The sequence below is a fragment of the Vigna radiata genome, unplaced genomic scaffold, assembly GCF_000741045.1.
Source record: "Vigna radiata var. radiata cultivar VC1973A unplaced genomic scaffold, Vradiata_ver6 scaffold_43, whole genome shotgun sequence".
Classification (NCBI taxonomy): domain Eukaryota; kingdom Viridiplantae; phylum Streptophyta; class Magnoliopsida; order Fabales; family Fabaceae; genus Vigna; species Vigna radiata.
This window is the reverse complement of record NW_014542924.1, coordinates 2,208,625-2,229,735: the sequence shown is the minus strand read 5'-3', so window position 1 is coordinate 2,229,735 and position 21,111 is coordinate 2,208,625. Positions and strand designations below refer to the sequence as shown.

Here is a 21,111-nt window from a genome sequence, read left to right as displayed (position 1 = left end):
TAGAATGTCCAAAGAAAATTAAAAAGTTGGAAATCAAATACATATAATTCAATTGAAGAATAACTATCGTAGAAAATAATCACAAAAACAATATGACCAATACAGTAAAGAAAAAACTACAGAATTTCAATGGAGATGAATTCGGCAGGGTTGGTCATGGTTTGAGGTAGATGGAAGAATTCAAGTATGCAACCCATCCTTTTTTTTTTCCAAATCTACAACTGTAGATTTGAAGGGTCCAAATCTATTGATACAATTTTTTTCCTAATAGTGAGCAGCGCTGCGACACCACTTCATCTCCATCAATGCAAAACCCTAAATCGCATTAAACCCTAGTTGCACAAAACTCAGAATCACAAACTCCTTGCGCCGCTGCGAGACCACACCGTGAGAGCTCCAAGCCCTATGTTTCTCCTTCCTCGAGCAATTGCGTGAACCAGCGCATCCTTCATCTCTGCAAGTCTCCTTCTTCACAAATTCATCAACCTACAAACCCAGAGACATCACAAAACTCAGAAACAGAAACCCATTGTGAGTTCATCTCTCTCGCACAAATAAAAACATGAGAAAACCCTCAATTTTAAAGGAGAGGCCCGGGGATACATTGGACTCCACTCCAATCTCAAACTCTATGAATCAGTGATTTGTTGCGTTTTTAATTTCGAACCTAATTTGATTTTAATAAATCCTAATTTTGTGATGAATCTTGAGCATCAATCGCCAAGGTTAAAGATGATGAAGGGAGATTGAGGATGATGAACCCTAATTTGGGTTTCAATTATCAGAAACTTTATTTTTTTTTTAAATTTTTTAATTATATATTCTGCGTAACCTGCTTAATGTGCCACGTTTCAAAAATTGATTACGTTAGGTCATCAAAAATTTAATTCCGTTAAGCTAATTTAATATAGACTTAATTGAGTCAATTTTTAATTTTTAAAGACTAAATTAGTGAAATCGACAAGACAAAGATCTAACTGAGAAAAACTCACTTAAATAAGAACTTCTGAAAGAGTTTAATATATATATATATATATATATATATAATGCGAATATGAATATGCAATGCACGATTAATTTTGAATAAAATTAAGATTATTTTATGTTAAAACAATATGATTTCTTTATGTTAACAGTTAAAAGTGATTTCAAATTTGAAAACGTGGGTGTGTTTGTATTTAAAAAGTAGTAACTACTGAAAACTATTGTGTAGAAAACATCTGTCCTTTTTTAAATTTGATTACATTAAATGTATTTGTTTTCTTAAAAAAGTTTAAGCAAACACTCCAAAATGATTCTAGATATTCAAACATTTCCCGACAGTATATGCCAAAATCAAATCCAAATGGGTGTAATCACTTTAAAATGTAATTTATGGCATTACTTAAGTGGTAATTTACTAGAGATTTAGTCATCGATTGTACAAAGGGAGATGAGACTTGATAAAAAAAAATTATTATTCATCACTATCGACAATGTGATTGACATTTAGCTGTCCTGATTCACATTATCAAGGTTGAAAATTATCTTTTTTTGCAAAGTTGATAAGTTAAAGCAATTATTTAAGTCTAATTTGACTAGGACAACCTATTATAACCTAGAACCACAATTCTCCTTAGTAAGTTTCTTGTACAACTTTCAGAAAGTTGCCATGAAAACCATTAATGGCAAGATGGATTAAATTAGCAATAGCTAGCACTTTCCTTGTTTAAACCACTCCACATTGCCTCTAATATGTAATTTTCAATTGTAAATATTCACTTCATCTTAAACCACATCATGATAGTACAGCACTTACATATATCAACTAATGTCAAATTTTACTTAAAGTAATCAGTTTCATGCAATGGATTAAAAATAAGCTTGGCAAGCAAAGAAAATTTAAGGTATCCACGAGTTACTTCATCATGCTCCAGTGGCTTCCACCATTTCTTGTTCAACTGTGCTTGGGGTAACTGGGTAGTAATGGTAATGCAGTTCACCAACATCATCGCCAGACAATTTCTTCCATCCATTTGGTCCCACATAGTATACTAAAATCATATAAATCTCAAGTTAATAAAACACAGATTTCGTGCCTTAAAATTTATAAATATAAATTATGCATCAAAAATAGCACCAAGTGAATTATAATGAGGATAAAATTACTGTATTAATATTTTCACCCGACTAAGTTAGAGACCATGGATTATTTTCGATTGTTCATTTATATGGATAGAATAAAATGCACATTATGTTTTGGACGATCATGAGCAGTTGTGTTCCGGAAAAAATGGGCAAGTGTACCTTAAGAGAGGTTATACCAATTTAGTTACCATGCATTTGTCAGTTTAAGTCTATTTTCTTGCCGGTATAGAAACAAAAATATCATGATTTAGAAGCAAGTTTGTGATGTAGCTGGGTTAATAACGGGGGAAGAAAGATAGATACCACTAGCAACTCCACCACTGGCCCCATCACGAAATGTTGCGTGATAAATTGCTCGTCGAGCAAGTTCAGCTGCCTCCTCAATTGACAAATCATATCGGTACCTGGTATAACAAGGAAAATGTCAAAAAGAAAATTGACAGGAGATTTATGAGAGATAGTTAAATACATAGTTTAACTAACCCGCTGTCCAATACACCATAAGCATATGGCGAACCAGATCCAACGGAGAATCTAGTGCCTTTAAGTCTTCCTCCTTCACTATCAACATAATATAGACCAGGTCCCTAAAGAGAGATTAACGGTTGTAAGTAGCTATTGGACTAACTGAGCATAACGTTGTTCAGTAATTTGACAAGTGAATTACCGTCTCATCCCATCCAGCAATCATGGTACCAACCGATAAGCCCATTCCACGATAAGAGTATAAAATATTGGCAAGTAGCTTGGAAGCTCCTGTTACTGAAATTCTTCTTTTATTTGCCAACTCATGCAAACGACACTACAAAAAAATATGGAACAGATTAGAGAATACATTTCCAACTTCATAAACACAAAAGAATAAAGCATCTTGGAAAGAAAAACCAAAAGATACAAAACCATACAACTTTAAGTTTATATGAACCAGTCATTTAGATCTTCTGTTAGGCTTAGTTCTGTTAGTAGAAGAGCTCCAGCTCATTAATGACCCAAGCCAGGTGTGCATAATCTAAAAGGTTTATATCTGAAGGAATAAAAAATGAAAGAATGGGGAAAGGCTTAAAGATCTTGCTGACTTGGCAAGTTAGATAAGCATAAATGGGTTATATGTATAGACATGTAGGAGGAGGTCATCAGTTAAACGGAAGAAGGGAGGAGGGGGAGCAGTTTTTAGCAAGCCTACTGACCTGTAAGGTTACAGGAAACTGTGTGCCATAAATCAAAAACGAAAAAAAAATAGTATATAGAGATTAAAAACATTAGAAATCTATGGAAATTTATAAAAAGGATAGTACAAGTTAATGGTTTGATGTCAACCAGAATATTAGCCTGCTATTGTTTTGGCAATAACTGCCTTGATAAATCAGTTATTCAGTTAGTTAATCTGAATTCATTACCAGTTCAACCAAAGAGTGAAACTTCACATATAAAAAATCAACTGATCCAAAAAAATCAATATCAATTAAGTAACATTGCAAGTACCAGCACATCTTGTCAGATGTTATTATATAAGAAAATGTAACGAAAGCCTTCACATTGAAGTGCATGCATATATTATATGGCCCCTTGAGATTTATAAAATATATTCAAACATGCTAGCCAAGCACATAATTATAAATTAAAGTTGATATAGGTTGAAGGAAAACAAATTATTGACAAGGTAAATAAAAATTAGATGTGAAAGCTATATCACACCACTGGGACAACTAGATATAACGGGAAAGGAATTGGAATTGAAATTGAAAAATGCATTTTCCTTACACAATTGCACCCTATAAATTATTCTCTCTACATTTCATCACGGTAAAAATAATAAGAGAAAATTAGAATTAAGAGTTTAGGATATCTCTAAATTACATAACCATCCATCCCTCTTAACAAAGTTACGTCTGAATAGCAGACTACCCACCCATCATTAGTTCCAATTTACCCACTCTTTTTGCTCCTTCCTTGCATGCCAAAACAGGCTAAATGCTTCCTATGCACAAGAATTTTTTAGGAAATGAATACAAATATACTTCAAAAAAAAAGGTACATTGTCACCTACTCCACTATAGCAGCAGCAACAATATCAATAACAAAATTGTAAGGAAATAAACAAGGAATGCCAAGGTGTAGGAGACTAGAGCAGAAACTCGGTAGGAGACTGGTCTAAAAATACAAGTACAGAACAGACAGAACAGAAGCAAGCATAGAAGATATAAGGTTCAAGGTATCATAGATTACCTTGATCCCGAGATTCCTGTGCCAAAACTGACAATCAGCAGCACCTCCAGCCATAGTCCCAAGCATGTAAGGATTGATTTCAATAATCTTCTTAACAGACTGCGACGCTGGGGACAGCCAACACTCAAAACTCAAGAACTCACGCAACCGCAAATAGATAAAGTCCATCATTTAATTCGAAGCAAGTAACAGAAAATATCTGACTAACTTAGCCAAAGGAACAAAGAAAAGCGAAAATGCTATTAAATTTAACAAGCACTCACATATATATCCTCCCATGCTAGCTCGAGAATCAGCAGCTACCATGACTCCCTCCTTAAAGATAAAAGCAAGAGTCGTGGTACCCTTCGCGGGCTTCACCATCTGAATAGCCTCTTTCAAGAACCCATCGAACTATCATCAACACACACACACACAAAATACGCAAACGCATCAGTTAAAACCATCACCCTTCAACCCTTCTCTCTTACAATTTAAACCCTAGCCAGCTTTCAATTTTCATTCCCCAAAATTTCAGAAACAAAACTTCAGCCCAAAATTCCCCTCTGAAACTTTTATCAGTTTCAAAACCTGAATACTCACATCATTGGAATTCGGAAGGTCGAAGGACGGAGCGGCGGAAAGTTCTCCAACGACGTCGCTTTGAGGTGCAATCAGTGAGGGAAACGATTCAAGACCAGTGGTATCGAGCTTCATGATGGAAGATTAGTGACCTAAATGAAAACAAACCTTAAAATCAAAATAACATACAAAAGTAGATAATATATATGTAAACTGGGAAGATATGAAAAAATAATCGCAAATTTTGAGAACTGTTTTGGCACCTTTTCTAGTAGAAGAAGCAAATGCAGTGAGATCTCAATTGTTGAGTTTGGAGCAATGAGGGAAAAAGTAGAAAGACACTGTTTTTCAGTGTTGTGTTGTCTTGAGGGAAAAGGCAGGAATTATTTGGGCCGGCTCGGCCCACATGTATGTGCTCCTTTTATAATGGCCCATTTTTTGCTAGGTCTTCTTTTTCTTACTTTTTACCCCCTCTTTTTTTTTTCTGAGAAATATATAGATGGAAGACTAATATTATAAAATAGTTTTACGCTGCATCTAATAAAAAAATATTATATGATAAATTTATTGATTTTTAAAATAATTATCCTAGAAATAAAAATAATAGTGTTTCTTATTAATTAATGATATAAAGAAGATTATATCTTGTTTTCCTCCTCTAATTACTATAGGCTGTTCATTCCTATACTCCATCAAATTTTCTCCCTCCCCTCCGTCAAAAAGCTCCGGTTTCCGTAATAGGAGAGAGTGATTGCTTTTTCCAAAAAAATTTCCGGAGTTGTTTATAGCATTCCGGAAAATAGATGCAAGTGATAAGATGCTAGAGGATGCAGGAAGCAATAGCATTATTGCCCAAAACATCTATAACTGTTATTAAGATGTTTGGTTGTTCAACTGAAAGTATAGATTATTGGAAACAAAAAATAATTATAACAAAAATATCAATATACTCTTATTTGACTTTTTTATTAGTAATATTTATATAATTTAGTGTATAATTATTTCTCTTTTACTTTCCGTACAAAAAAAATAATAAAAACCTTAATAACTTTTTTCTCTTATAAAACTACTTAAAACTCATCTGGTTCTTTTATCTGAATAAAACTAAACAGGGTGAAGTCGCATTTCAAAAGACTCTAATATAATTGTTTATTTTATATTACCGTGCACCTTTATCACTACATCATAGACCAAATCTTTCATTTTCACTATCACTTTTGTGCCTTATTTAATTGCTTGGCATTTTGATCTCAAACTCTTGCTAAGAAAGAACTATGTACAATGTAGACATTGCACCTTATGATTGTAAAATGCTAATAAAAGGTAATAAAAATTACGAACAAAAATTTTTCAAGACATATAGATTTATTATTTTTAAAGACTTAATTTGATAATACCATAACTAACAAGAAACTCTGAAAGAGATAAAATGATAAACCCAGGATATTATAAAAAAGAAAAAAAGAGAAGAAGAAATTAACACAAAAATAAGAGAAAATTGTGTTTTAGAGGTGAGTACAAGCCTCTATTTATAGAGCTGGTAAAGAATCAAAATCATAACCCACCATGGATGAATCTCGTGACTTGAGAACCTTGCAGGTTTAGTGAAAATCGTGCATTGTCAAGTCTTATGGTTTTCATTTGACCACAGGAGAGAAGCAACATTTCAAAAGTAACGTTCATCCATTACTTTCTTTGTAACTAACTTTTGTAATATCAAGTTTTACAACAATCTCCACAAATTGCAAAACACGAGAAAGAAAACTTGAAAGAAAGAGAAAAAAAAATAATTTTCCTAGGTTTTGTAAGATGTAATGCATCAGTATAGCAAGCTATATGAATCAATCCTAGATCAAAAAACTCAACACATAATATAGATGGTATAACAAGCTATATGAACCAAGGACACGTGACGTTTGTTAGAGGTTCATAAATCATTATACACCCCCACAATCCTTGTTGCTATCACTATGTTGTGCTTATTAGACCATGCACGTGCCCGGTATTCGTGAGTGCTCTAGAGATTATGCCAAGATCTCATGCAAGTGCCTAGACAATGTTTTTGGAAAGCACTTTGAAAGTCTCAATAAATATTCCAAAAACTTGTGATGGAAGACAACCTGCTAAACACATTTGCTGAATAGAGCAGAATCTAAAAGTGTTTATACAAAATAGATGATACCATGAGCTAAATGATCTACTTCATCCAACGATGAAGACTTCAATTAATGCTTGGTATCTTAGCGAGAAACTTAAATGATAAAATCCTACCTGAGCGGTAGAAAACATAAAAGCACTTTGTTGTTTTGAACAAACATTAAATGCCATTAAATGTTTAACGTTTAAAAACAACAAAAGTGATAAGAGAAAAGACATATATGTTGCATACATATTTACTCCACTTTGTGCACATTGCCTATTATGCGCATCCACATGCTCCATCTCATACAAATCAGAAGTGGACATTAAGAAAAAAAAAAGACATTCTCAAAATATTCTCTCCATCAGAAGTCCTGCCAGAAAAATATGCTTTTCTCAAAGTACTGAACAAGCAAACCTACTTTGACAAGTTAACTTTAACCAATGACTGCTTCATACGACAAGATTAAGAAGACTCAAGAATTAAGGCCAAAGCATGGTCTAACATATATCTTTTGAAAAGCCTTTAAATAGAAGATGATTCGAAGAAAGAATCAAGAGAATAACATAGGAAGAGAATAGCATATAAAGAGAAAAAAAGCATAAGAAAATATTGTCTAGAGAAAAAGCACAGAAGAGCTCAAGAACTCAAAAGAAAACATCTGAGAATAAAGGCAACTCAAGTTAAGCTTACTATTGTAAGAAGAGAGAAAACACTCAATGAGTGTATTAGATTCAATTGTATTGAACATATATTCTCTCTGTGAGAGTAATCGTCTAAAGACTTGTACGCAATTTGTTTGATTGCACATTCTGAAGAGAATTCAAACACTTGTTGACTAGTCAGGATAACAAGGGTTATTCATTGACTAGGGATACCAGAAGCATGAGAAGATTCAATTATAACTTTGTTGAAGATTATAGTGAAATTTAAGGTGTTAGAGGAGACTGGATGTGTCAACACCCAATTTCGTCCGAATTAACTAAATAATAAATTTTTTTAATTTTATTTTAAGTTTGTCTTATTTTATTTTATGTTATTTTATTTCATTTTTATTTTTATTTTTAAGTTATGTTTAATTTTACTATTTTGATATTAGTTATTTCACTTTATTTGATTTAGTCTTTTTCTAAAAAAAACAGGAAAATGAAAAAAGAAAAGGAAAAAAAAAAAGAGAAAAAAGAGAGAAGAAAAAAACAAAAAAAAAAGGCCAAGGTCAACTAAGCTTCCCTGCAACATTGCTTTCCTGCAGCACAAAGCACAGGGCAATGCTTAAAATGTATATGTACAATGGCAGTGAGAAAGGACCTGGTTCCTATTCCTAAATTTTCCTATATGTTGAACTTTGAACTGCATACATTCATCAAAGGGGGAAGATTTTAAATGTTTTTTTTGTCAACTGATACAATGAATAGAGGAGAAAAGGAAAAAGACAAACATGAAATCCTACGAAAAGCATAGGGAGGGATAGTGATAGGGGATCTGGTTTTTACCACGTTGCCTTAGGAAAGAGCGGGAACAACATTTTTTCATTCACAGCAAGAGAACATTCAGGACCATTATTCATTCCCAACACCTCACTATCACATAACATAGGTTCACCATCACTAGGAGAGAGCAAGAGACCTCACGGCGAGAGCAAAAGAGAACCGATTGCTTTAACCTTGGTTGTCATCCGTGAACTTCCCATTCAACCTTCTCGCGCCTGCAAGAGCATTGGATAAGCAAAAGAAAATCTCAATCAAGAAAACAGAGGGAACTAGAATCAAAAGGAGAAGTTCTTGTGAAGCTGCGAAGGTAAGTCTCTGTATCTAAGCTCTTGGTCTTATGTGAATGTATGCTCCTCTATTATGTCAGGATATGAATGATGTTTGATGAGTGCATATAGTTGTGTTTATCTTCTTTGTGGCTTCATATGTTAATTAAAACTGCACCCAAAATGTAGTTTCAATGCCCGCAAATTTCGTCAGACATAACTAATAGGTATATGTCTCCCCAACATCAAGACTTCAATACCTTCTGCTTCCACCCAGAAAAATACTCTAAGAAATGTAAAAAATAGCAAACATAAGCAAAAAATCGAAAAACAGTAGCGGTTTTTGTTCTTCTAGCAAACTGTAGGTCTCCCTCAATCTGGGTGGCAACATCTGTTGTAGCCACCCTTAATCTCAGGGCCTTCTTTCACCTGTATCAAATAAAATGAACAGGCCAAATCACAAATCCCATACCAATAGGTTCGAAGCTTGTCTTTTGGAACAACTTATTAGAAAGTGGGTTTGTAAGTCTAACTTAACTCACAAAATCGGCTTGTAAGGTGAGGTTTGCACCTCACTTATATATTATAAATTAGCCTTATCTCTAGTCGATGTGGGACTTCCAACATACCCCTTTCACGCCGAGGTATAGACATCTCGTGCGTGATAGTAGAATTTGGGTGGTCCAACAGCGGCCCGACAACGGGTGGAAACAGAAATGCCCACTGATACCATGTGTCAATACCCAATTTCGTCCGGATAGTTAAAAAATATTTAGAGTTAATAAAAAGTAATAAAATTAAAAAAAAGGGTATAAATTTTCAAAAAGAAAAAGATGATTTTTGTTTGTTTTCTTTTCTTTTATTTTTATTTTATCTTATTTCTTTTTGTTTTATCTTATTTCATTTTATTTTAATTTATTTTATTGTGTTCCATTTTGTTTTATGTTATTTCATTTTTGTATTATTTTTGTTTTTATTTTCTTTCTTCTTTCGGTTTACTTTAATGTATTTTCCTTTCATATTTTATTTATTTTGTTGTTTCCTTTTAATTAGTTTTTATATTTTAAGTTTAAGAAAAGGATAATTTTATATAATTATTTCCACTGTACTGCTAAAAAAAAATGAAAAAATGAAAATGAAAAGGAAAAAGTAAAATCACAAGGGTCAACTTTGCTATCCTTCTCGTTTTTGCACACGGTCTCCTTTTTGGTGCAAATATTTTGCTCAGCCATGGACGCAATAGAGACAGACCTACACTATCTTTGGCTTACTACCAAAAGCGGAAAGATCGTCTCTGTCCATGAGAACATGAGAGCAGAGAAGGTGGCTGGGTTGCAGGAAGCAACCATTGGACAGACGCCTTTGGCAGAGAGAGCAGAAGAAACAAACAAAAAAAAGTCTTCAGCGTGATTCATCAAGAGGACCGAGCACCATTTTGGGGACCCAAGACCACAGGATCAAAAGATTGCTCTGATCCAATACTCAGAATCCAAAACAAGGGGCAACACCATTGTCTCTCACACACACCATCACTCCTTAGAGGATTCTCTTATCCAATTTACTCACTCAGCAGAATCATCAGAACAACCATTTTTCTCTCCCACCCAACTTCAACTTGATTTGCTAGCTTCCACCTATCGGTTCATCCTCACCATATCAATCACTATCACTGCCGGTGTCCAATGTCACAAAGAAAAGAAAAAGAAGTGGTGCTTCATTTGAAGAAAAGGAGTTACAGGAAGAGCAAAAATGCCGACATAAAAGCCACCGAAGACGCTAGGAAATAGCACATGAGCTCCGAGAGGTAAGCAACTCCATCGCTTATTCATATTCACATGTATAGTAGAGTAAGTTTGTTGTATTATGGACGACAATTTATGCTTGTTATTGCGTTTTATACTTGCTATTGCTATGCCTGTGTATGAATCTTCACTACTCCTCAATCCCATCACCATCATCAACTTTGACTCATACCATCCAAACCCATCTTCCTGCGAGAGAAAAGCCTAATCCATTCACAACAAATCCATCATCTTCCTATCCCAAATTTCCCCTACTAAAGAAATACAAGCAAGCCATAAACTAACTTCTCATGATCTTCAACCACAATCACAACAGACGACAGAACCAGTATCTTCATCTTTACCAAAACCACCCCATTCACCCATTAGAACCTCCATCCCAACTCACGCATAATACCTAAACCAGCGGGCACTCTCACGTCTTCATCCACCACTATATCCAAGCCTCTTCAACACGCACAATGCAAAACACACATTGAAACCCTCTCCTTTCTCACAAAGCCAACACGCATAACACCACCAGAAAAACTCACACAGAGAACATCATTGCGTGTTCCATTCAGAACACCCTTCACTCGCGTCAAATGAAGCCAACAACCAAAATCAGATCATTACCTTAGTGTTTGTTTTGATTTCTTGAGTCTTTGAAGAATACAAGAGAGGGCATTTTCTTCCAATTTCATCTGTAAGCCATGGGCCAGTTTCGAAAGTCACAAGGACCCTGATAACATACCGGCGACGGTGTTCTCATTGATCCCTCTGAAATCAAGGTCTCTGTTGTATGGCTTGTGTGAAATGACAAGAGAGGCAGCGGCGACAATGCCGATTTCAAATTCTGAGAAGAAGGGAAGAGCTTCCCTGTCCGCAGGCGAAGGTGAAGGGCAGAGGCATGGTAGCCGGCGACCACCTCGGAGAGACTAGGAACACCGGTGGCACCCTGGCTGGTACGGTGACCAAGGTCGCCCAGGATACGATTCTGTGAAGAAAGCGAGCCCTCTCTCTCGCGCGATGAGCGGCAGAAGAGGAGATCCTCGCGTTGTGACTGCGGATGTCCGACGACGGAGAGTGGTGGTGAGCAGCGGCTGGCGGCGGTCGGTTTCACTGCTGGCAGCAGCTGGGGCGAATCACGGAAGGTGAGGGCGTCTCCCTCTCGCGCACGACGAGGAGCTTGAGGAAGGGGTCTAACCCCGTGGCCGGAAGCAGCTCCGGTGACGCTTGGCGTCGCTAGTAGCGCCTCGAACTGGCCGAACGGGAACTGTGGCTGGTCGGGTGGTGGCGGCATGCTTGGGTTTGGAGGATGCAGACCCTTTCAGAGAGACAGAGATATTCTTTTGAAATGAATTGAAGGAGAAGAACCCTAATGTTTCTGCAAAAGAAACCTGGGCCATTTCCATTAAAAATAATTAGTTTTATTTTTTCTGCACCCCCATGTTTCATCCTCACACCCTCTTCTCTTCGGGCTCAAGCCTGGTAAAAGAAAAAAACAATCCTTTCTGCCCCCCCCCCCTTTCCATTCGCAACTCCCTTCTCTTTGGGCAAAAAACCCATTAACCAATCAAGATCTCTTCTACACCGCTGTTCTCACTTTCGCACCCCATCCTCACTTGGGCTTAAGCCCATTCGTTTTAGAAAAAAAAAAGGGAAACCATTTCTTTCCCACACCCCTATTTCTGCTAAATATCTCACCCCCTTTTCAATTGGACCTTGGCCTAATTTGGTTATCTTTTTATTTTATTTTACTTGTTATTTAGTTTTCTTTAGTTTATTTTATCATTTAACTTTTCATTTTATTTTCACTTTTTTATTTAGTAATTTACTTATTTATTTTATTTCTATTTTTTTTATTTTATTTTATTTTATTTAGTTATTTACCTATTTATTTTATTTTTTTAAATAAATATTCAAAAATACTAAAATATATGTTTAAAGGGTCCAGCACATGTGTGATCGCACGCATAGTCCTTGTGCTAGACACTTTTTCTTCTTCTTTTATAAAAATACAAAAAATATATTTTAAGGGGTCTAGTACATGTGTGATCGCACGCATCGTCCTTGCGCTAGAAAACTCTTTCTTTTCTATAAATAAAAATTAAAAATATATTTTAAGGATTCTAGCGCATGTGTGATCGCACGCATAGTCCTTGTGCTTGAAGACCTTTTCTTTTTCTTACATAAAAATTACAAAAATACCAAAACATCCTTTCTCAAACAAACAATCAACTTTTCAGCCAGAACTACGTTATCCTTGATTCTCCATCAAAAGTGGAGATACGTAGGAGCAAGGCTAGTCCTTGTCAGGCTCACTTTCCCAAAAATCCAAATTTTCCAAACAATTCTCCAAACAAATTTTCCAAATGTTCTAAAGAACTACGTAACCCTGATTTCTCAGTCCAACTGAGAATACGTAGGAACAAGGTCAATCCTTTGTCGGGCACAAAAAACACAAAAAATATTTTGTTTTCTTTGGAGTTTTATTTTTTAGGGGAAAATTAAACATTTTGCAAACCACATCAAATTCGCGTATTTAGTTAAAGGTACTGCCTTAGGGCAGGCGTTGTGGGGGTGCTAACACCTTCCCCACACGTAATCGACTTCTGAAACCAGAATTTGGTTTTGTAGACCTTGCCTTATCATTTTATGGTTTTTCCGTAGTTTTCCAGAATAAACTATGGTGGCGACTCCAAAACTTTTTCAAACAATCGTTTCTTTTTGGATCGTCGTCCCGTCGCGAATCCAGTTGCGACAGATGGATTCGCGACGGATGGCGACTCCACCATGTTAGAAGAAAAGAAAGGATGAAAATTGTGTATCTTATTTCATCATAAGGAGAGAGTACAATTGATATATATATATATATATATATATATATATATATATATATATATATATATATATATATATATATATATATATATATATATATATATATATATATATATATATATAGTTGTTTAGAACAATATAAAAATGGAATATAAGTATAAAAACATAATATAAATATATGAACATAAATGCACAGATATGAACGGAAAATAAATTAAATCCAATATCTCCCCTCAAGCTGCAACATATATATCCTTAATGCTTAGCTTGGACAACAAAGATTAAAATTGTGCTGGATGCAAAGCTTTAGTATGGATGTCTGCAAGTTGTGCTAAAGTGGAAATGGGCAAGATCTTAATTACACCAGTTTGAACTTTATCCCTTATGAGATAACAATCAATTTTATGCATAGCATGATTCTGTGCAATTTGTATAGCAAATTAATTGTCACAAAACAGAGGAACTGATTGTGGTAGAGGCTGTTTCAAATCATGGAGCAAATACAAAAGCCATTGAATTTCACATGTTGTGGAAACTAAGGCTCTATATTCTGCTTTAGTTGATGATCTAGATATAGTACCTTGCTTCTTGGATTTCCAGCTGATTAAGGATGCACCATAAAACACATTAAAACCAGTCACAGACCTTCTAGTATCAGGGCAAGCAGCCCAATCAGAATCACTAAAAGCCTTGAGAGAATGTTCTGTGTTGGAGGGAAAGAATAATCCTTGTCCTGGATTGTTCTTGATATATTTCAAGATCCTTATTGTTGTTGCATAATGATCTTCCAAAGGATTGGAAAGAAATTGACTGAGAGTACTAACAGCAAAACATAAATCTAGTCTTGTGTTGGTTAGATATAATAACCTGCCAAGAAGTCTTCTATAGGCTTGCACATCTGAATAGGGTTTCCCTTCTGTCTTGGAGAATTTTGTGCCTGGCTGTATGGGAGTAGAAACAGGTTGACATCACAACAATCATGCATCTTCTAGTAACTCTAGAGCATACTTCCTTTGTGGCAAATTAATGCCCTATTGAGAACTTGTAATTTCTAAGCCCAGAAAATACTTGAGTTGGCCTAGGTCTTTAATTTTGAATTTTGCATTCAATAGAGTCTTCACAGTTTGGATTTAATTTATTTTCCGTTCATATATGTGCATTTATGTTCATATATTTATATTATGTTTTTATACTTATATTCCATTTTTATATTGCTCTAAACAACTATATATATCAATTGTACTTTCTCCTTGTGATGAAATAAGATACACAATTTTCATCCTTTCTTTTCTTCTAACATGGTATCAGAGCCATGATTAGAGTCTATCCTAGCAAGTTCTAAGTGGGCATTTCTGTTTCCACACCCCTTGCTTCACCAACGACTATTTCTCTTGAGAATTCTATTGCTTGTTCTACAATAAGACGTAACTCTATAGATAATTGGCACTCTAGACTAGGGCATCATTCTTCTTCTTGTTATACCAAATTACTCACCATGTATGCCACTTTACCTGATACAAAATACACTCATTGTGATACTTGTCACTATTCTAAGCAAAGAAAATTGTCTTTTCAATTAAGTACTATTGTTTCAAAAGCTCCTTTTGATTTAATTCATGTTGATATTTGGGGGCCCTATTGTACTTCTTCTGTTGATGGTTTCAAATATTTCTTAACTATAGTGGATGATATGTCTAGATTCACATGGATTAAATTGATGACAAGTAAGTCTGATACAAGATCACAGCTTATTGGCTTTGTTTCTTATATCAAAACTCAATTTGGCATTGATGTAAAAGTTGTTAGATCAGATAATGGTAATGAGTTTGTAATGACAGATTTTTATAGACAAAAAGGGATACGACATCAATTATCTTGTGTTGAAACACCTCAACAAAATGGAGTTGTTGAGAGAAAACATCAACACATTCTCAATGTTGCTAGATCTTTAATGTTTCAATCCCCTTTGCACATAATTTTCTGGTCTTTTGTTGCTCGTTATGCTGTGCAACTCATTAATATTTTACCTTCCAAAATTTTGGCATATTTTTCTCCATCTCAGCTGTTACACAATGTTAAACCTGACATTACTTACTTACGAGTTTTTGGCTCACTTTGCTATGCTTCAACTCTTCAAGCTCATAGAACAAAATTTCAGCCTCGTGCAAGAAAATGTGTTTTACTTAGTTTTAAAAAAGGAGTGAAAGGCTACCTTTTATTAGATTTCAACTCAAGGGAAATTTTTATATCAAGGAATGTAGTATTTTATGAAAACATATTTCCTTTTCTTACTAGTAACAAACACTCACCTATTGATACACAAAATTCAAATTCCTTGAATTTTGTCACCAAAATCATTTCCTCTCCATCACCTCTTTTCTCAGAAGCAAAAGCTACTCATCAACCCTCTTTACCACCTACATCTCCTCCTTCTATTATTCCAGACCTTGTTATTCTTTCTTCTCAACCTGTTTCTATTGAACCTGCCACTGCTACTCCACAAAGGAAATCAACCAGGCTCTGATACCATATTAGAAAATAAATTTGTAAACTTAACTCACAAAACCGGCTTGTAAGGTGAGGTTTGCACCTCACTTTTATATTATAAATTAGCCTTAAAAAAAGTAAAAAAATAAACTCATTATGTTATAAGCAAAAAAGAAAAAGAAGAAGAAATTAAGAGAAAAAATATGAGAAGAAAGTATGTGTTTTTGGAGGTAAGCACAAACCTTTATTTATTGAACTAGAAAATTATCAAAATCACAGCCACCGCAGATGAATCCTATGACTTACGAAACCTTACAGATTTGATGAAACCGTGCCCTGATTGAATCTTGTGGTTTTCATTTGACCACGAAAAGCAATGTTTAAAAAGTAATGTTTATCCATTACTAACTGGTGGTTTTCATTTGACCACGAAAAGCAATATTTAAAAAGTAATGTTTATCCATTACTAACTGACTTTTGCAACAAGTCTTACAACATATATTACTCGGCCTTCAACAAAATCAACCAGAATAAATGAAAACCCACCTGTTAAATGTCATCAACGATTCAATGCTTGCCGAGGCAAACCTAGATTTTCCTAGAACCATGTCACTCAACTTCTAAACGAAACAACACCTTGTTCTCTTAAAATATGGTTCAAATCCTTTTGACAGTTCCCTCTTTTTGTTTCAACTTTGGCAATATACATATGACTGGGAATTTAAGTTGGCACATGAAGGTAAAAGCAATAACACTTTTTTTCACAGTTCAATATGCAAAAATACAGACATTTCAATTGCTGCTTCGGGCACCCAATATGTGCCACCAGAAAAAAATAATAAAAAATGATAAGATATGTATTTGACAAATTAAAAAGGAGATAGGCATTTGAGGTGGGTAAGAAATCGTTGCCTATACCTAGATATTCCCGTATCAGTTTAAAGGCAAACCCACTTATGTTGTCTAACCCTCAACCCTTAAAAAACTATGGATCTTCGATGTCATGGAAGCCATGAATTATCTTCCCATTCACCATGCTCAAACTGATAAACAATTGTAATAGATGGCTCTTAAAATATTTCTTATCCAGCCGAGTATCCATTATCTTTCCAATCATTTTGTTGCAGGAGCTTCTTTATCAGACATTATCCTTTCCATGTCCTCTATATATGGCCAACTTTTCTTGCTATCCTTCTCATTCTTGATCCCCTGCTTAAAATACAAAAATAAGTTATTTGTGGATATAGTAGCTATCTCATATAATAGCATTTGTTATCATTTTGTTCTGTGCACAAAACTGTACTGTTCTACTGTACACTTGTACTGCAGCTGAATATGATCCCTTCTATCATGATAATACCAAAATAGGAAATGTAAGGTGGTTTCATTCAAAGAACGAGTTTACTATCAGTATGTTAATGAATGTAACTAACACGAAGAGAGAGAACAGTGATAGAAAGAATCTTGTTTTCTTTAGCTTATTCTTTGAGATACGAGGAATTCATTGAAACAAAAACTGGCTAAATTTCTTTTGCCAACAATGATAAAAGGGTGCAGTAGATATTTAATTTCGCAATTCAATAGAGACACGAAGTTATAACAAAATTTTCATCCTAGCTGTATCAAGTCAAGCCCTTGTAGAGAGGGTAGTCTGACAACTAAAAGGGTGTAAGAAAACCTCAAAAGACCAAAAGTTGTGAATGGTTTTTCCATCAAACACAAGAAAAGAAAGTTTGACAAAATCAGACTCCCACAAAAGGCAAAGTAGATTGGTGCCTATGATGTGAATATTTTGAATAAGTTATCTTGACATTCAGATTTCAAGGAAGTATTGTAAACAGGTTAGACAAATGTCCTTCGAGTTATTAATTAAAATGTGGCAATTAGAATAAGAAATTAAATTGCTTATTTCACATGAACAGAAGCTTTCTCTAAGGTCACATTGTTATGTGGGTGAAAATTTTCACGAATCATTATTAAGCGCATGAACTTTTCATCCCATTTATACGTTATACCAAACAACTAGTGATCAGCATTAATCATAAAAAGCAGCTTACCAATTGAGGATGATTTTAAGTGGCTGAACAGATTACGATATGAACAAAAGGTGGGTAACAAGAAGAAACGCACCTCATATTTAAGTACCAAAGATGTCCACAAAGATTTGCACTGTCCAGGACTTCTGCTGATCCCATCAGCCAACAATTTTTGAGATATCTCTTCCCAGAGGGCCATCCTTCCCTTCACAACTTGAAATCTGTCATTTAGTTCCTCACGCATACCAATCAGCTTCTTAACTTCGTCCGTTTTCCATTTATTTCTCTTTACTGATTTTGAAGACTTGGGTTCAGAAGTAGAGATTTCTTCAGACTTAGCTTCATCAATGATCTTAGAATCATCTTTCTTCCGATTGGACTCATGCTCCTTCTGTGAATCATAAGCATTGTTAGCACCCAAAGGCTTCTCGACAGGTAATGTTGCAATGAATGGTTTCCAAAATTCATCTGAATCCTCTGACTCAGATAAATCACCCTCAGCTCCGCTTGCAGTGTTGTCTTCGTCAGATAAATAATCCTCAGGTCCACTGGCATTAGGAATACTATCATCTGTACCAAATAATAGAACACACATAAGAATAAACATGAAGGGCACAAGCATAAAACACATTACATTAGAAGAAATGCATGTTAGAAGATATAGATCTCCATTCCAGGTGTGTAAAAATGGATGAGCGAAGTCAGATAGTGTCTATAAACCATGCATGTCCATTGCATTCAGATGTCCTTTTACTAAAAGTCAAACAAAAAAAGTGCCATTCATTTAAGAACAAGTACAGTCCAAAACATTCATATTGTCAATTGCTTGCGCATTTGAAACAACTGTGAATTCATTATCTCTTCACTAGAAAAAGTAGCCAACTTCTGAGCAATCAAAACTTATTCAGACAAAGACATTGACCTTATATTGGATTGGTTGAGAAGGAAACTTCTAGTGTGAAAACCATGATTAGCTAGGTATACATAAAAAAGCTTCCTTAAGCTTCACAAACAATAAATAAGCTAAATGTAAGAAACTGAGTGCCACGTGTGAATAATAAAGAAAGACATTAGCCCTGAGATACTTTATTCTCAACTAGAGATGCTGCCATGCTCTCCTAGCCATGCAAGCAACAGTCACCTGGGCGTCACCTAGATATAGACAAACCCTTCAACTCAGGGAGATTCAAGGGAATCAAGCAACATACACTTGATGTCACATATTTAATAAAATCTGAATACAAGTATAAAAGCAGACAGAACATATCTCCACAGTTCTATACGCATTCCTCAAACATACATTGATGTTATGTTACCTGTAATTTGCAGTGAGGTGGGTTGATTTCCTTTCTCATGTCTATCCACTGCTCTTTTTGCTGTTGATATTCCAAGACCCGCATGGGTTTTTCCAGACAATTTTGTGTTTACCTCATCAGTAATAGTGGATGCAGGATTTTCTATAGCAATGGCAATAACTTCAGGCCGTTTACCACTATACTTCCTCACCATCTTTCTCAATACCTCAGACACAGTTCTTTCTATGTGAGCCAGAGGACTATTTACAGGGCAGCTTGAAAGAGCGGCATGGGCTGATTTGTAGAGTGCATCCATCAACTTTCCTTTGTCGAGCCATAAGCATCTTGTAGTAATCCTTATCTTCCCTTTTAAGGTATTTGGAGCCAAACTAGCTAAAAATTTGGGGCGAAATATTTCCATGCTGAAAAATAAATATTAAGATGTCACTAAACAATGCATACTTCCTTCTTTTTAATTTAAAACTTGAAAGATGTACCTAGTAACAATGATGCCATCTAATGCGATTCTCAATCTTTCATCAATAAAAAGTTCACTTGATGTACCAAATGCTCTATCTCCATCACTATATTTCAACTGCGTGAAAAAATAAAATAAAACATAAATTATTAAATAATTTCTACTAGGGAGCCAACAGAGCACAGATGGCTGCCAACCTGTAAATTCTCTTTTCCAAGAGAAATGAAACCATTAGAAAGGACTTTTCTGTTTCTCAAATGTGTAACACCAAGCATCTCTCCATTCTTAATGACCTGGTGCATAAAGCTCATCAATTCGTTCAATATGTTATGTAACAAGTCATATGATATATATATATATATATATATATATATATATATATATATATATATATATATATATATATATGGCTAAAAATACTCTTTTCGTCCCTTATCTTTTTTGTCATTCTTTTTTCATTTATCTTTTAAAATTTTCATTTTGGTTCTCTACTTTTTGAATTTGGATCAATATTTTCCTCATTTTATGTTTTAAAATAGGTTAAGAGATGTACACTCTGACCCCAATAACTCAACATTCTACAAATGAAAACAAATGGGAACCCTAAACCATTAACATCACAATGAGCCCTGGCCTCGATCAAGAATGCTTGGAGCAATTGCAAGAGCACATAGTGGTCTCCTTGACTACATGAAGAGAAAAGGAAAGGAGAATGAAAGGAAAGAGGGACAAAAAGAGAAGGTGAGCAAGAGACACAGAGATGCAATGGTAATGAGAGCAAGATCACCACAACTGGGGTGAGAAGGGGGAAAACAGAAAAGGGAGGGGCTAGTTGCAGGGTTGCTGTTGCAGCAGTCCACCATGGAAGCAAGTGTAAGAAGGAAGAGGGAAAGGGGCTGAAGCAAGAGGAAAATGGGAAGAAATATAAGGTAAGAACAGAGAAAGAAAGGTTAGTGTTGTAATATGGGATAATATCTGTAGAATCTTCCTAATTAGAGGAAATAGATACATAATATTTTATTTTATTTTATTTTTCCCTAGGTCTCCTAGTTTCCCTATTTCCCTTTTTAGGAGATCTAGATTATTACAAATAGATGATTTGAGAATAATAATAAGTCTCATTTTCAACTTGGTGTCAGAGCTCCTGATCTTAGGGGCTAGATTCCGTTGCAAGAAGCGTACCACCGCCACTGTCCGACCACCACCGCTGCCACCGTCGCCGGTCGGGGTCGTCGATAGGGCAGAAAGGTGCGCCCAACACCGGCGATCACAGAGCCGGAAGTCGCTCCTCGAACGGAGCCGCCACGCGCCGCCACACGCCGCCACGTCGCCGGCGCGTGTAGCCCACGCGCCCACCTCCGGCGAGACCCACTCGCCGGC

At 35.4% G+C, this 21,111-nt stretch overlaps 2 protein-coding genes across 5 annotated transcripts in view; both read right to left on the bottom strand.

Moving 5' to 3' along the window:
• Nucleotides 1-1,677: 1,677 nt before the first annotated feature.
• Nucleotides 1,678-5,302, bottom strand: LOC106752675 (proteasome subunit beta type-5). The gene is made up of 8 exons (XM_014634410.2): nucleotides 5,178-5,302; nucleotides 4,936-5,066; nucleotides 4,617-4,746; nucleotides 4,354-4,460; nucleotides 2,795-2,929; nucleotides 2,611-2,714; nucleotides 2,431-2,531; nucleotides 1,678-2,033 (listed from the first exon to the last, which is right to left on the bottom strand). Exons 2-8 carry the CDS (start codon nucleotides 5,047-5,049, stop codon nucleotides 1,906-1,908), a joined length of 819 nt encoding a protein of 272 aa, XP_014489896.1. The 5' UTR covers nucleotides 5,050-5,066; nucleotides 5,178-5,302; the 3' UTR covers nucleotides 1,678-1,905.
• Nucleotides 5,303-16,397: 11,095 nt separating this feature from the next.
• The window catches only part of LOC106752779 (ribonuclease J), a 23,294-nt gene continuing 18,580 nt past the window's right edge, over nucleotides 16,398-21,111 (bottom strand). For 3 of the 4 annotated variants that reach the window (XM_014634545.2, XM_022777212.1, XM_022777214.1), the window contains 5 exons: nucleotides 19,929-20,024; nucleotides 19,751-19,848; nucleotides 19,275-19,675; nucleotides 18,053-18,528; nucleotides 16,398-17,131 (listed from right to left, as the gene is read on the bottom strand). In XM_014634545.2, the coding sequence (XP_014490031.1) occupies nucleotides 17,036-17,131; nucleotides 18,053-18,528; nucleotides 19,275-19,675; nucleotides 19,751-19,848; nucleotides 19,929-20,024 (1,167 nt within the window). In that variant the 3' untranslated portion in view covers nucleotides 16,398-17,035. The remainder of the gene's footprint in view (nucleotides 17,132-18,052; nucleotides 18,529-19,274; nucleotides 19,676-19,750; nucleotides 19,849-19,928; nucleotides 20,025-21,111) is intronic. The other variant, XM_022777213.1, reaches the window with a different exon arrangement.